This window comes from Dipodomys ordii, unplaced genomic scaffold (genome assembly GCF_000151885.1).
Source record: "Dipodomys ordii isolate 6190 unplaced genomic scaffold, Dord_2.0 Scaffold25, whole genome shotgun sequence".
Classification (NCBI taxonomy): Eukaryota; Metazoa; Chordata; class Mammalia; order Rodentia; family Heteromyidae; genus Dipodomys; species Dipodomys ordii.
This window is the reverse complement of record NW_012267241.1, coordinates 10,688,550-10,705,541: the sequence shown is the minus strand read 5'-3', so window position 1 is coordinate 10,705,541 and position 16,992 is coordinate 10,688,550. Positions and strand designations below refer to the sequence as shown.

Sequence of the window (16,992 nt, the reverse complement as noted above, 5' to 3'; positions counted from 1 at the left end):
TATAAAGTTACATGTACAAATCCTGAGGATAAACAATTTCATTTTCACACACTGAGCTCAAAGATCCTATGTCAGTAATTAAAATCTCATCAAAACCCTCAGGGACCCACATAATTTATTTTTAAAATGGATCCTTTAAATTAAGATATTTTATCAAAGCTAATAGAATACTTAAAACAAGCTATTAATTGTTTTCTGAAAGAAGTATGTAGTTGTTTATTATTAACAGCACTTAGCACAGTAATTGTCTAATAATGGTACTTCATAATTGCATATTGAATTTGTTGAGGTTTTAGACTTATGTTGCGTAGGATTAACCCTTATATTTCCATATTTTAAAATGAGGTTTAAACATATTTATGAGTAATAAAATTTCTTCTTAAATTTTTATTAAATGCTAGAGTAATATAATGAAACAGTTATTTAAATATTGTCTTATGCAACATTATTAGTTTTTCTATGTAAAATAATGGAAGCCTGTATTTATAATATTTCTTTGTCATGTCTGTTTTTTCATTCAGAGTTCCCAGGATATTTCCTGGCTTTGAATTTTTTATTTAAATAGAAAGGTTATCCATTCCCTTCACTAAGCATTCACTATTAGTAAAATTTGATGAGTCCCATCACCAATTTGATGACAAAAAAGCCATGTTTTTTGTTTTTTCCTATTTCACACAGTAGTGGGCTCAGCACAGTGTCTCTAGGGGTTCTTTGATGTCTAGACATTTTAAATTATGCCTGCTCCCCTGCCTCCACATTCCACTCCTGTTCTGCTTCAGGGGTTGTGAGAAATGGAAACAACCCAGAGGCTTCCACAACCTTACAGTCTGGAGGGAAAATCAAATAAATAGAATAAGCTGTATATCTACTCTGGCAGGTGTATAAGAAAGAGCATAATTATAGGGGATGGAAGAAAAAAGATAATTTGTGCTAAATATTGTCCTCTTTATTTCTTATCATATTTATAATATGACAGTCCATGTACATGGTGAACAAATTGCCAGCATTGTGGATGTACTGATGAAGAAAGTCAAAAGCACCCTATGACCTCCTGAGCACCCACAGGTGTCCTGTGTCAGGTGTTGGCCTAGTTCTTGTACATTATCTTACTTATTGAATTGATAAAGTGAAGAATTGAGCTTTTGTATTAGAAAACTAACTTTCTTTTCTTCCTTCCTTTCTGTCTGGTTTCCTTTTATAAACTGGAATGTCATGGTTCCTCCGATTCATCTTATTAGAAAGTAAGTAACCTGTGAAATTTCAGAGATACTTTGCTAAAAACCTATCATTCACTTCACTATACACACACACACACACACACATACACACACACACACACACACACACACACACACATACACACACACACATGTTTTGTTACAAGAAATTTTCACTTTAATTTTGACTATGCTGATTACCCTTAGGAATAAAGAAACTGTTTTGTGAATGAACTAAAATTACAAATGTTACATAATACTAAGAATGTTTGAAATCATGTTTCCTTCATCTATTTCAGACCCACAGTTAATCTTTATAGTTGCTAAATAGAGATAGAGTGCATTTCCTAATTCTACTTTTTCTGTATATAAAATAACAAAATTATGTCAATATTGTTTTCATTTATTTATTCCTGTTTAGTAGAATTCAGTAAAGACCTTTCTTTAAAAAATGTAATGCTCACTGACACCATGGGACAGGAGATCAGCCAATTCAACAGTGATACTCATTAGATACTATGTTGGAAATGAACTAAACAACGTGGGGGAAAGGGTCAGAGGGGATCAGGACCTGTGAGAAAATTAGAGAGGTGGTAACAATGTTCAAAAACCTTATTTACATAGTGTAACCCTTCTGTACATCATCTTTATAATAAAATAAAATAAATAGAAAATATGATCATGGGAAAAATAAAACCAATGATAAAAATAAAAAAATTAAAATTATTTATTTATGTTGAAAAACTATATATCTATAAATGCTTGTACCAGGAGGTTTCAACTCAGTTTGTCAATTTATGAGTACAGCATACGTATTTTTATGTTTTTATTGTAAAAATAGTGTACAGAGGGGTTATAGGTACATGAGCGAGGTAATGAGTACATTTCCTGTCGAGCATTGTTACCTCCTCCTTTGTTTTTCCTAGTGTACATATTTTTAAGGAAAATGATTCCAAATTTTCTTGATTTTATGAAATTTAAGAAAGTAATATCAATAACTAAAATGCTATGATTTTCGAAAAATGCTTTTTAACATTTGTTTGGGAAATATTTGCAATCTTACTAGTCATTGAGACTTCTGAAGATTTATTGTAAAGTAATTATATATTTACATTTTTTCATAGCAAATACAGTTTATTGAACTAATAAACTATGTAATTTAATAAGGTATTAATGCTCATTAGAGCTTACTATTTTTCTGGACTGGGTAGAGAGCACATAGTGACAAAAAGTACAGCATTAGCTACTATTTAATAACCCATGTAACTTCTAAAATTACCTTTACTTTGAAAGAAAAGGTAAGTGATTGTTACATTTGTTCAGTGGTTCTTAGTTATCTTTAAATCTGCACACTACTTAATGTTCTAAACATGAGTTCATTAGTCGAATGCATTGGTATTCAAGAGCAAGGAGGGTGTTATGATGGTTCAAGTAAGGTAGACAATTTTACCAAGCTCTATTTAAATCAATCTACATTGTGTCATTTTTCTGTGTTGAGCTGTAGATCTCCTTGCCAAATCTGTACAGAAAGTCCATATTGCTGACAGTCCCACTAAATTAAAACTCCCCAAATCTGGCATACTCATTCCCAGCTTCAGATTTTCTGTGCTTTAGTTTGCAGAGAATAATGTAAAAAAATATATTTTGCAGTGTACTGTTACAACATGTGTTGCATTATTTATCTAGAATTCAGTTATAGACATTTCTGGAGAGATGAATATATTTATTTGTAAGTATGCCTTGGCTCACTTAACTAGAGCTTGTGAGCTTGTAGGATCTTCATGAGGAAAGGTTTTACATAAGCACAAAGCATTATTACCATGTGTACTTTGGTGTTACCATTACATTGTTTTATGGCCAAATTTATATTAGGACTCTTGTTTCCTGTCAAACCCAATGGATTTGTATTTATGTGTTGGCACAGAGCAGCTGCTTCCTAAAATAATAAAGAGTACTCACAATGTTATACTACCTCTAAACCTTTATGACCAGGATGCAGATATATGCTGACTTTTGATTAAGTCTCTTCTGGCATCTCACTAAGCAATTTTAACTTTTCAATGTACTGGTGAGTTTTCATAGTGTATAATAGTGTTGATAATCTTTCTTTTTAGACAATGCTTTAATTTATAATAGCTAGGATTTTATGTAGAAACTCCGAGTTTGAAATTACAATACTTAAAAGCTCTGTTGTCTCAGAATATTTTTGGGCTAAATACTTGTAACTCCCAGAGGATTGTGGACTAGAAACAGGATTTCTAACCAGAATTAGCTTGTACAAATATCGATATTTGAGCATCTTCAGAAGATAAATGTGTACAGAAACATAATCAAATGGAAGCAATAATTGTAGCTTTAGTTTACAGGTAAAACACACACTAACAAAAGATCTAAATTTTATTCCAAGAAATGAATATTAACATTTCATGTACCTTTTAACAAGCCTATGAATTTACCACAATAATATTTACAAAGAGGTACTTTGAAAATATTAATCACTAGTTTAATCTTAATCAAACAAGATTAATTTCATATTTAAGTCACTTGTACTTTGCTGCAGAAGATTATTAGTTAAGCAGAATTTTGAAGTTACTTATTTACAAATCTAAGGAAACTCTGCCATGTCAGAAACTACATCACAGCTATGAATACAGAGTACATTCCTTATTTTGCCCTGTGAGAAATGCATCCCTAAATGCTTATAATTTCAAATCAGTCCTTCCCTGTTTTTTATTATTCTTTTGTTGCTTTGCAACCTACAAGATGGAGCTGCCCTTGAACTTGATTTTTTTTTTTGATCATTCAAGTGCAACCATCAAGTTGTCTGGAATATTTTTAAAACTGAGGCATCACAGTGTTATTTTACAAAATAACCTCACATAAAAGTTTGGGCTTTGATTTCTTAAGATAGAATGTTGGTTGCTTTATGAATAAAAGTGTAACTTCAATTTAGGAAACTTTTCGCCTGAAGGCTGTAGAACAGATGCATCTGATTAACTTTGGCAAAACTGGACTGGCCTGTTATTGTAATGTAGATGTTTTTGAGGATGGGAGGACATTTTAAAAAGGCATGTGAGGTTTTTTTTTTCTTTCTTTCCTTTTTTTTTTTTTAAAGAGACTCAGAGAACAGTCTTCCCAAACTGCTGCATCTCATACACTTCAATTTTGCACGTTTTTATCTTCTAGTGGAACCTCTCCATTAGCCTGTTTGAATGCAATGCTTCACACAAACACTCGAATAGGGGATGGAACCTTCTTCAAGATCCCTGGCAAGTCAGGCCTCTACGCTCTCAAAGTAAGTTGGATTGTGCTACGTATTATATATGTTATTACTGTGCATCATGCATTTGTTCAAACATACGAAGGAAAATACAATTATATTTCAGTGAAGGGTAGAAGAACCCCTATGCCTTTTTAAGTGTTTTCAGATGTCACAAAATAATTTCATATTAAGAATAAACAATGGTATTTTATTCTTTAATGACAGCATATCTGTGGTTTCACTCCGTAACATATGGTAATGGAAAATAGTTGTGGCTTCCTTGAAGTTCTTGATTCTTTAAAATTTATGGGAAGGAGTATCATGGGTTGTCAGTGAGGAATTTAAGATCATCATAGTCACTCATAACTCTTTGACTTAATGATTGCAACTGGTATACAGGCTTCACACCTTTTTGTGAAGATGAGAAATTTATTCTATGTGCTTGAAAACTTGCTGATTTAAATCAGGTATTCAATTTAATAACCACGTTCTCAAGTTTTACTAACAGTGCATACCTGTTACAGAATAAATGAAAATAGAGAAAATAAAAGACAAATGTGCAAATGACTGTGTCTTTTGTGTAATTCTTTTTGTCTAATTCTTATTTCCCCTAGAATGGGAAATACTGTCTGAAATACACACTCCCAAAGGACTACCAAGGACTTGAAACAAATTTTCTGTTTTAATTCTTATAAATAAAATACAAGTTTTTTAATAAATGAGGGACCATATTTTAAGTTCATTAATTTTCTTGGGAAATTTTTATTTTTAATTCCAAAAGTTATCTCTGGCAAGAACTTAAGTCCTTCTTAAACCTCAAGTCCTTGTTATGGTGGGAGTGTCAGGAAATAATGCAAGTTCTTCATAATGACTGTATTTTTCAGTTGTTTTATTATAGCTATTTTGTTTAATATATTATTCACATTCTGAGCTTTTAAATACACTTCTTCATAGAAGAAAGCCTAGTGAATTGAAAAAAATGGAAACAGCATATGCCATAGGGTACTTTCTGTATGGATTTGTTTACAAATTAGACAAAAATATCAACAAAATTTTCCCAGTATTAAATTTTTCTCTTGTCAAGCGATTTTTACATTAAAAGTTAAGCATTGACATTTGAAATCATGTATAACTATGATAACACTTCATGATTCTAAAAATATTTTAAATAGCTTACTTAAAAAATCTACAAGTGTTCAAGAGCATTCAGATTTAAGATTTAATTGACTTAAAATTATAAGTATTTTAAATGTTTTCTATTAATAACAAGTTTTTCTATTACTACTACATTAAAAAATAATATAGAAAGAAGAATCATCATGTCCAGCAGATGGGGCATTGGATCTAGTCTGTGAGTCAGAGCTGGAAGGCACAGAGATGGCAGAGGCCAGTGCCAATGGAGAGGAGAATGGAGGTGAGTGAGTTGAACTTCAGGTAGAAACTTTGTTTTTGTAAAGGTTATGCAGAATTTCACTAGTTGAACTATCTACCATAATAGATCCTCCTCCTCTTTCTCCTAATCCTATTCTTCCTCTTCCTCCTCCTCCTCCTCTTCATTCTCCTCTTCCTCCTTCCCTTCCCACCCCCCTGGTAAAATTTATCACCAGTTGACTTTGATTTAATAAGTATAGTATCTATATAGTTCTTTACTATTTGCTGTTTTTCCCTAATAGTGTATTTGTCTTCAAAATTCTCTGGAGTGTTACAAATACCAGTATTGTTTTTCCTTGCAAGTGGGGTTCCTAGAGGTATCCAATGATTTTATTTTTATGGAAGTACTAAAAATGGTCATGTTTCATTATGGATTATACTGATTCTTTCCTGCAATCACAAGTAGTTTTATAATAGTTTTGTTCCTTGTTTTTTGTAGATTAAATTTTGTATTACCATTACTCACAGAAACATGGGCCAAGTAAGGTATTTTCTTCTTAAACACATTTGACAAGTGAAGGACTTTCCTGGAATTCTAAGGGAACATTTTGTTTAACCTTAGAATCCCATCTCAGTTATTTCATTCTTTGTAAATTTCTCTTGATGCAATTACATTATGATTCTGTTGGGGTATGTAAGTCTGCACTCAGGATTTTTCTTGTACCTAACCCCACTGGTCACAGATCATGATTTGGGAGAAAGAGGGTGTAATTAAAGTCTCTACTAGTGGATTTCATAGGAACCAGTAAATTCTCTTTAAGCAAACAAACCTGAAAGGATCCTTGCAGAAATATCATATTTCAGTAGCAATGCCAAGTCGTTCATTTTGTTAATAGCCATAGGAGGAACCTTGCATTCTCTCTGCAGACTGATAGAACACTCCTGCCTTTTAGATTGCTGTGCTTTCTGATAGGCCCCATAAGACCAATGCTGCATCATTCCTATCTGATCTACCGCCAAGGTTGTGAATTTAACATAAGAAACAGTCTTTTCTGACTAATATGGGGGAAAACTGTTTCATGTATTACATTCACTAACTTGTACTCGATGTGAAGTTAAAATTCCAAACTCTTTTGAAACCACCTCCCCATCACTGAAGAAAGTGGGTGCTCTGTGCCTGGTACTTGAAACCAAAGAGGACAGGCACAGTTGCTGGCATTCTGGAAGGGATAGTGAATGAGGCACACCTTTTCCTTTCAGGACGATGGAGAATCTTACTAAGGTATTCCCAATGTTACACTGAATGTATGTGTGTGTGTGTGTGCACTATGTGTGTGTGCGCACTCTCTCTTTTCCTTTATAGCTATAGCTACCTATAAATGCCATTATAGACTCAGCTTCTGCCATGTACTCTTCTTGTTATTGCAGTTCCAGAAGTAGATAGCAAAAATGAAAGTCTAGTAGACTTAAGGTTCTTTGACAGATAGGCAATAAGCAAGGTAAATCTTAACATGTGTGGTTTAATGAGTAGAGACAAGTGATGCTGGGGAAAGTAAATGAAAGAATAAAAGTAGAAGAATGCCAAGATGTTTGCAAGAGCTCTCAATGGAGTGATGGAGTGAGATTTAATAAAGAGTGCAACAACTGTAAAGGCCTTGAGGCAGAAGAACGTGTAGAACACTCCAGAAGCAGCAAAGGATTGGTGTGTTTAGGAGGCAAAAGTGAGAAAAGGGAGTAAGGCTAACTATAAAGCCAGATGATATTTTTAGGTCCATGACTGGGACTTAACTTTGTTACCTGAGGCTTTTGCCAATTGGATAACCTTCTATAAACTAAGCCCCAACTCCAGCCCCCAAAGCCAGAGAATTTATTGGGGGTTAGATTAACGTATGTTAATCTTGGCTCTTACTTTAACTGAGGTATCAATGAGTTGTCAGATTTTGAGCTAGAAAGACAGTGATCTTACATTTGAACAAGATCAGTAAGAATAAGAAAATATGTGAGCAAGGATACAATCAGGGAGACCAGTTAGAAGGTAATGCTGTATTCTAGGGGAGAGCGGAGAGGTGGGGGTGATGTGAATGAAAGGAGCAGTAGTAGGTGACGAAAAGTGACTGGATTCTGGACAGACTTGCAGGGAGACGCAATGAGAGCTGTTGTTGACAGACAAATAGCTGTGAGATAGAAAAGTTCAAATGTGAGCAGGTTAAGTAACACAGCATTGCCTTTTGCCAAAATGGAAAGATTTCTAAGTGAAGGAGGATGGGCAGGAGCGTTGTTGATCAGGACCTTAGTTTTGGATTCAGAGTATGGAGTTTCATTTCTACCGCCAGGTGGATGTGCTAAATAACTGCACTTTTCTTTCTGAAATTCAAAGGAAACACTTTTCTAGGGGGATACACAGTAGAAAGTGGTCAGGTTACTGATGATATTTATAGACATGAAACTGAATGAGATCACCAAAGAACTAAGGTAAATTGCAAAGAGAAGTGGCTCAAAGACTGAGCTCTAAAATTCAAGGGGCACTTGAATTTCAAGAGGCTGGAAGAGACCGCAGGAAATGGCAAATGAGACTGAGGATCAAGAACATGAAAATATTTCTGTCCTGGAAACCAAGTGAAGAAAGTGTTTCTTGGAAGTGATTGAGTCAACTCTCAGGGCATTTAATATGTCTCGTTAGTATGAAGATTATGAAATTTCCACTGAATTTTGCCCTGAGAGTTTATGGATGAACTTGACCTTGGCTGTTTTTTGTGGAATTATAAAGCTACAAGCCTAAATGGAAAGGGTTTGAAAGAATGGAGACCAAATGTGTTTTTGAGAAAAAGACATGCAATACGAAAATGGCTACAGGATAATAGAAATACGTTATGTCTTCAAAATAGGAAATACGTTAGTTAGAATTATATGCTTACAAAAACAAACAATTCTGGTTGAGGAAGAAAAAGTAATAATGTGGGCAGAATGTTGTATTGCTATGTGCTTCAAAAGATGAGGGAAAATGGGACTTTTACAGATGAAAAGGATTATAGACAGGTGTTGGATTTATTTGATATGAAAGTAAGTGAGTACCTGTGAAAGAGGCTGATAAAAATTTGCTCATCACTGTTTCATACTTGTCAGTGCAATGGGAAATCAGTTCATTAGTTGAGGGTAAGGTTTGGGAAAGTTTTTAGTAGATTTAAGTAGAAGATATAAAATATTTTTTAGAAGAGTCCAAAAGCACTAAGGGAACTCTCAATGTTATTAGTCTGGAATTTACTATGAGAGTTTTTTTTTTTTTTAAATTCTCCAGTTGCGTTCAGGTGCTGAACTCATAGTCTAAGAACACAGATAGATTTGAGTAGATCTTGTCAAATCTAGCTGCGATGGGTGAAGGAAGAGGCCTTGAATGTGTATGGAAAGGGAGTGTGTATGTGTGTGGGGGGGGAATATCCCTGGAATTAAAGTTGGATGTGGAGATGATTGAAAACACACCTCAGAAGGATGTTGTGATGGTGGAAACAACACTGAAATGAAAAGATTATTTGATCTGTCATTTTAGGGGGCAAGAGATAGAAGTCCCTGGATGTGTGAGTGCATGGCATTGAGTTTTAGGGTATCAGAAAGTTAGTATATTGATATGATATGTGTGACTGAGACAAGACAAAAGAAGGGAGTGGATGTAAAGCTGTCAAGAATAGTTAAACAGTGTGCGAACTCCTCTTTGTAGAGTTTGATTATGAGAATGAGAGGGCCTTAAGCAACTAAAATTCACTACTTCATCTGCTCTATCTGCTGCCATGACTTGTGCTGGGTATGCCTGGTGGTAAAGTTCCCTTTGTTTATGGTGAACTGTGTTATACAAGCTGATGGTAAGCCTAGTATAAGACATTAGAGAAACGTCTGCATAGCTGTTGAAACAGACAATTATAATGGAAATAATATTGACTAAATGTGACATTGAAGAGCTAAAGTTCTCAAATGATGAAGGAGACTGAGCCAGTAGTTGACAGATACGTTCAGTGAAAAGGAGGTTCACTGGTACAGTATACTCTGATGAGATGTGAGACAATACTGGAGGCAGCTAATGAGCAGGGAGGTAGATGATGAAGGAAAAGTGAGGAAAATATGGGTCACCCATCACATTCCCGGGCTCAGATATACAAGACATGTGGAAAAGAAAGGCAACCAGCTGAGAGTTTTCTGGGGGAACTGGTCTGTATAGAAGAGAGCCAAGGTTTATGTGAAGGGAGTTTTCAGAGAAAATGTGAGGCTTCAGAAGGTTTTGCTAATGACTAACCCTGAATTCCAGAGGAGACAGAGAGGATTTTAATAATTGGGCAGGAGTGGGAGCTAGGGTGAGAGCTCTCAGCCAATAATTAAGCCAAATCAGGAATAAGTACACTCCCCTAATTTGACACTTCACAGAAAGACTCATACCCATCCATATCTTGTGAATGTGACCCAAATTAGATTTCCTGGCCTCTCCTTTGAAGTTGCATTAGAGAAATTGCTTTGGGGAAATCACTGACAGAGTAGTAAATAGCTTATTTCCTTGAGTATTCCTTGACATGCCCACCTTTGTATCTTATTGCAAACCACAATCACATCTTGCAGGATAAGCATATTTCCTATCCGAATGCCTCTGAGTACAGCCCATTAATCTAGCCTCAGGATACACTTTCAAACACAGATACTGAAAAATCTACCTAGCACTAACAACATTCAGCTCTTATAAGCTGTTTACATGCACATCCTTTAATCTTTACAATATTCCTCTAGCATAGGCAATATTTATTAGCACTGTTATTTATTTTTATCATCAGTGGGAAGGTGCAAGGTCTTATCCAAGTTGCAGGTACAAGCATGAGAGAAAGAGAGAGAGAGAGAGAGAGAGAGAGAGAAAGAAAGCCAAAGCCAACTTCTAGCTACTTGGATATCTGCTTGGGTCCACAGGGAATACTTATCAGCTAGTGGCCCCAGATACACTTTGTCTTTCTAACATCAATCCAAATTATTCTGATTCTGAATTTGAGACTTTGACAAAGGGAACACCCAAGTTTATCCAAAATGAAGGAGTAGAACGGATCAAGCATGATCACCTACAAATTAGTAAAATTCTCAGAAGCTCAACTGCTTTAAGTGATTTCCTTGTGTATTTTCTACTTTATTCAGAAGTTAGAATGAACCTATTTTCCACACTTCTTACAGCTGTACAAATACATTTAGAAATTTTTGAAAACAACTGTTCAGAAGCTATGGTTCATATGTGGAAATGGATGTGAAGGCACAGTAGGAGAGAGGGAGGAGAAGAAGGGTTCAAGTCTGTGTTTTTATCTGTTCTCTAGTCTTTTTCTCCTAGTCTTTGGGGGTAAAAAGAGGATTCTGGGGGTATTAACTTATTAGTTAGTAAGATGCCCTGATACATTGAAAGAATAACTTCTATTACTACATAGTTATTTCAAATTAAGATTCAACATTTGCTGCACCAGTAGAGGAATGGGTAGAGAAGCAGCTGAGAATAAATTGCTTTGCCAAAACAGAAAAGAGAAATTTTAACAGCTTAATGCTACTCATTAACACTGGAGTCCTTAAGTAGAGTTATTACAACAACAGTGTTTATACTCTTCAAACATCATTTAGCCAGGGCAACAGTTGGCCAGGGAAATGTCTTTTGAAAATGGAAGATGCCTTGTCAGGATACTTTTTAAGTATTTTTTTAAGTTTTCTTGAAAAGAATGGCAATATAGTACAAGTGGTACATTATTGATTGTAGGATTTATGAGACAGAACTACGATTATGTATATTCTTTGACTTCTGAACAGTTTCTTCAGTTAATAAGCATTGGACATATGGACTTGAGCAAGTTAACTGTTCAAATTTTATAAGCTAAGCCCTGGAGATCAAAGAGTGATTTAGGTGAATCACTTGATATATCTGTGTTGACAACCATGACCAGTTATGACTGTAGTATAGATCTATGTCACCCAAAGAAAATATTTTGAATTTTATGGTCTATTTTAGTTCAGAGATTTATGGGTGTGTTTGTGTCTGAGTTGTTTTCTGAGCATAATACATTGGTATATATTCAGTTTCCTCACACATTAAATCAACTCACCACAAATTTCTGCTTTTGCAAAACCTATTCCTATTTTATATGCAGTGATAATATCAGCAGACAATATTCACTCTCTTCAGCCTCTACTTATAAATTGTTATTAAAAAAGAAAGTGTTTCTCCTTTTGGGGCTGTAGTACATTTCATGTTTAAAATAAACAGTAACCATGACATTTATTTTTGTATAAATGAGGAAACTGGAGAATGTACAATTTTTATCCGCAAAGATCAAAAAGGTTCTGCTTGCTATTAACCCTAATGGCTTTCAGGGAGGAAGCAGCTCTCAAACAAAGGAATTAGTGTTGTAAAAGGTTCCACTTAGGGAAAAAATAAAAGGAGAGGAGAGGAGAGGAGAGGGAGGGAGGGAGGGAGGGAGGGAGGGAGGGAGAGAGAGAGAGAGAGAGAAATATCCTATGTTTTAGATCTTAGATCCCAGGGTAATAATGATCCCAACATTTCTGGAATTTTATTTGGTTCCTTTCCATTAGTCTTTATGTTCAGTTTTATAAGCGGGTTTCTGATTGTGTGATTTTTGGCAGAATTGTGTTAACTTAATGAAACATTATTCAGCTCAATTTTTGTTTTCATTGGCTCAGAGGCTGGTCTGAGAGGTCTTTTATCAAAAGTGAAAAATCTTCTAAGGTGGCTTGAAGTGTGTGGATAGGATCTCTGTTGAGACATCAATTATACACAAATGAAGAGCTTCCTGGAGGAAGTGAGGTATGCTCTGACAAGGCTTGGGAGAAGCCATATGAGAACTTACAGAGCACTTTCACAGGAGAGGAAAGGAAGGGAGCAGGAGAGTGACCTTTGAGTTGTGAAGGGATTGTTTTGAGTAACTTTAGATGTGGCCTACCTATGTGGTATCTCCTCCTGGTCCTGTTTTACTGCTTACCTGTAAATACTCCATACTGTTTCTGCATGATGCTGGGTGTCTACCTCTCTGTGTTTGGTGGGGTGGGAGGGATACAGAGAGTTGTTGGTTTACATAGGAAGAATAGACAGCAATATTTTCAGTTTCTACCTTTCCTAAAAACCATGAAAGCATGGGAAAGAAACCTTCCATTTCCATACCAGGTTTTTCTTGGGTTAAGCTTTTTTTTTTTTTTTTGCCTTTTATCAAAAATTTGTGCATTTTAATCCCACCCTCTTTGTTAGCTAGCGGAGACACCTGTTCTACATTGGTGGCCTAAGGAAACTTGAGTATGTAAAAGTTGTGTTGTTTTAGCTACACATGGAAAAATGTCCAGAGGAAGAATAGTCTTCAGAGAAATGACCATTGGCAGGATGTAAAACTTCCTCTGCCCACTCCTTCTCATTCCTCCTTCTTTCATCCTGCCCACAGATTTCATGCTTCACAGTACGTACAGGAGATTTCAAAAGTTTGTGCAGCCTTGGATTATTCTCTCTCTCATGTTAGTGTTTTCTTACAGCATTTAGTTCAATTAGATGTTATTTAAATAACAGCTGTCCAGAGGGGTAGAAATCTCACAGCTTCCTTGCATTTATCCCTCTGTGTGTGTGTGTGTTTTTTTTTTTTTTTTGATAACCTCTGCAGTGAAGAATTTTTCCCTTCTGGTGAAACATTTTGTGTTTTTAATTAACCTAACCTTCCCCCCACCCCAGTCCCCAGCATGAAAGAACAGCTGGTCACTGACTAGCTGCCACCCCCTTTAACTTTTCCAAATCACTTACTCTAACTCTTTCAAACATTAGTGATGCATACTGTTTTCCATTTCTTTTATCCATTAAAGGCTTCTTTTTCTTATATTTTTTTTTCCTCTTGACTTGTGACCTTTATTCTAGTATAAATGGATTGTAGTCAGTTTTAACAGTCCAGAGTCAAGAGGAAAAGACAATTTTTCCTTTTAAGTGCAGATAAAGTGACCCATTTAAGTACACTTTCCCATCTTGTCTTGTGTTACAGGAGAAATATTTCATAATATAGAGATAAAGATGGAAAAGAGTATGATCTCATAATGAAAACAAATTTCCTCTCAAATAAAAACAAATTAAAGGTATTTTCCCCTAATTACTTATCTTCACTAGCCAATGTTCTTTTGATTTATATGGAGTCTTTGATTTGTGGGTAGGAACAAATCACTCATGCTCTTAAAAATAAGTACTTTTTCATTGAGGCCAGATAATCCCTTTTCTGTGCTTAAATGACCATATACAACCATTTCTCAGATGCTATGAAGATCATGCCTAACTTGTTTGTATTATTCACTCGACTTGATTATTATTGTTGAAACATAAAATAATCAGTAATGAGGACCAATAATTAGTAATGATGCCCATCAGTTAAGCACCTTCCCTTGACCCATGCTGGTCTTTTACTGATAGGTTGTCCATCCACTTTTTCAAATTTCTCATTTTCTAAATCAATTTCTTTATTTTCCTGCAGCTGCTTCAAGGAACTTATGTAGCATGAAAGATCACAGGTGTTGTGCCAGTATAAAAGAAATAGCCCCTAATATTTTATACCCCACAAAAACGGCATATGGTGTTATTACTTTCCATTGTTTTCAGATAGAAAAATCTTTATTGATTCTATGATAAGTGGAGTATAGGTGGCTAAAAACTGGTGCCCTTGTTTTTAAATATATTGGTTTGTGGTTTGAGTTTCCTCTTTTTCAACATACATAGACATTAGGTTATCCATAGATATTACTATAGTTAAATTGGCTCAGCTGGTAAGCTGAGTTTTATGGAAGTTCACTGTAGTTCCATCTCCACTGTGTAAAACATTCTTTCTTATCACCCATGGAGTTCACTGTCTGATACAATGCGAATGCAAGTGTTTGTGAGTCATTTGTGCACATCAAGGTTGTGACAGCAAGAGGTGCCAGAAACTCCCTCAAAATCATTACAGTGTCCACAAAGACTAAATCTTATAATAGCAACTTTTCATTGATATAGATTACTGACAGGATGGCTTCATGGGACCTATAGCAATCAATGGTGCAGAATACTTTCCTATGCACCATTTATTTGGTTTGTTTTGCACCCCTCCCCCCACTACCCCTGCAGAAAAGCTCTCCTGAGTAAAAAGAGGGATAATAAAGCTGAATCATTCAAAATATAGTAAAACTTTCAATGATAGTATGCATATTTTATTCACAGAAGGCATTACTTTTAATATTTCCAAGAGCATCCACAGTTACATGTTAAGATGCTTTGTCCTTTGGAAATTTCTTAGGGAAAAATTGATGCGTCCATTATTTTATTATTAGTATTATGGCTAGTTTCTTTTGGCATCTGTTCCTTTCTGTTTTTTTTCTTGTAGTGCAGCAAGAAAAATTATTTAAGCCTAAGTGCCTATACTTATCTTGAACAGGATTTTTTTTTAAAAGAGAAGACAGGTCTACAAAGATGGAATACAAAAAAGGATTAAGGAATTACCTTTCTCTAAAAGCATTGGAGTCCTGGAAAATTTAATTGGGGTCAAATGGATTTCCGGTTTTTATAAAGTCAATTTTTATAATTTTTGGCAGGCATTTTATTGCTGTATCTATCTAGAATATCTGATGTATACAATTTAAAATGTAAGTACTATATAAAAATCACATTGTAATCTAAACAGTCCTTTAGAGTATTTGCCATTAGTAGATACTTTTGAATAATCAGCTTGCTGATCTCTCTAAACAAATTAAAACCATCTGTATAGCTTCTTAAAGATAATAAAAAAAGAACAAATTATAGTTATCACTACTTTGTTTTATTTGAAAGTTTACCTTAGATAAAATTAATGGTCTACATCACTGTAATTTGAAAATACAGTTTTTAAAGCCTCATGGCTTCAAAATTACATCCTGGTTCTTGTTTAATCTTTTCATTCTTGAAATTTTTTATGGTGCTTGATGTGAAGAAGAAATGTACTCTGCAAATGTTCTGTGAATGAATTCATAATAAATGAATAAACTTCTAAATCCCAACCTCTAGGGACTCCAGTGGTATCCCCAATGTATCTATGTATACACATATATTTATATATAATAATTTTATAATGTTATATATGTTTTATATATGTAAATGTTTTATATATTATATATAATGTTATACACATGTCCCCAATGTTTATATAGAATGTTATATATTTATATACAAATATATAATATTGGGTTAATACATATAATATTATATATTATAACATATAATTATACAATAGTAATTCTAGTAATCTATTTCATCACTGTATTATTTTAACTAGTTATACCAAGTTGTACAGAGGAGTTGACAGTTAACAAAGTTGTTTATGAATACAATTTATCTTGATTAACATCACCTATTCTAGGATTCTCACCCATTCCTCCCAACCCACCCCTTCCCTAACTTTTCTTAATTTTGTAGGATAAACATTGAAGTTTTGACTGCATTTTGTCACCTGTGCTGTTTTGTTTATTTGATTTTTTTTATTCACCAAAACTTCATTAGGTGTAATATATGTCAACATCATTGCTTTAGAAAGCTATTGTTGAGAAACTTGAATTGTGGGGAGACCTTAAAGAAATGAAAATGGCCAAAGGATCTACCCTCATTGCCTTTATTAGATGTTTGCACACCAGAGCTGTCAGGCAAAATGAGAACTTCTAGGCAGCCTATTGCTGACAGGATGGCTTCATGGGACCTATAGCAATCAATGACCCAGAATACCTTACATGCAGGAGCTTCACAGTGTCCAGGCTCTGTCATGGGCTGGGCTTCTCTTCCCACACAGTTCCTGCCATTTTATCTAGCATCATGATTTAAAATTTTGACTTTCAAATTTATTTATGTTTCCCTTTGCAAAACCACAAACTGTGACTTTCTTCTTAAAATAATAGATAAAGACAGCAGAGGGAAATATATCTATAAATAGTAGCCAGTCATGCAACTTCACAACAACTTGCAAATAAAGCTCTAATACAAATTGTTTAAATAGGGATACAGGAGGACCCATTGCAACAATGAGATGTATAAGACACTATGTCGAAAAACAAACTTTACAATTTAGGCCAGGGAAGGGGGGGGGGCGGTGGGAGAGAAAGGATTGTAGGGGA

General features: G+C 34.7%; 1 protein-coding gene across 1 annotated transcript in view; it reads left to right on the top strand.

The window, feature by feature from the left end:
• Nucleotides 1–16,992, top strand: part of Asxl3 (additional sex combs like transcriptional regulator 3) — a 133,286-nt gene that overhangs the window by 31,852 nt on the left and 84,442 nt on the right. Inside the window, exons 2-3 of the mRNA XM_013014879.1 lie at nucleotides 4,404–4,512; nucleotides 5,785–5,893. Coding sequence (XP_012870333.1) covers nucleotides 4,404–4,512; nucleotides 5,785–5,893 — 218 coding nt within the window. The remainder of the gene's footprint in view (nucleotides 1–4,403; nucleotides 4,513–5,784; nucleotides 5,894–16,992) is intronic.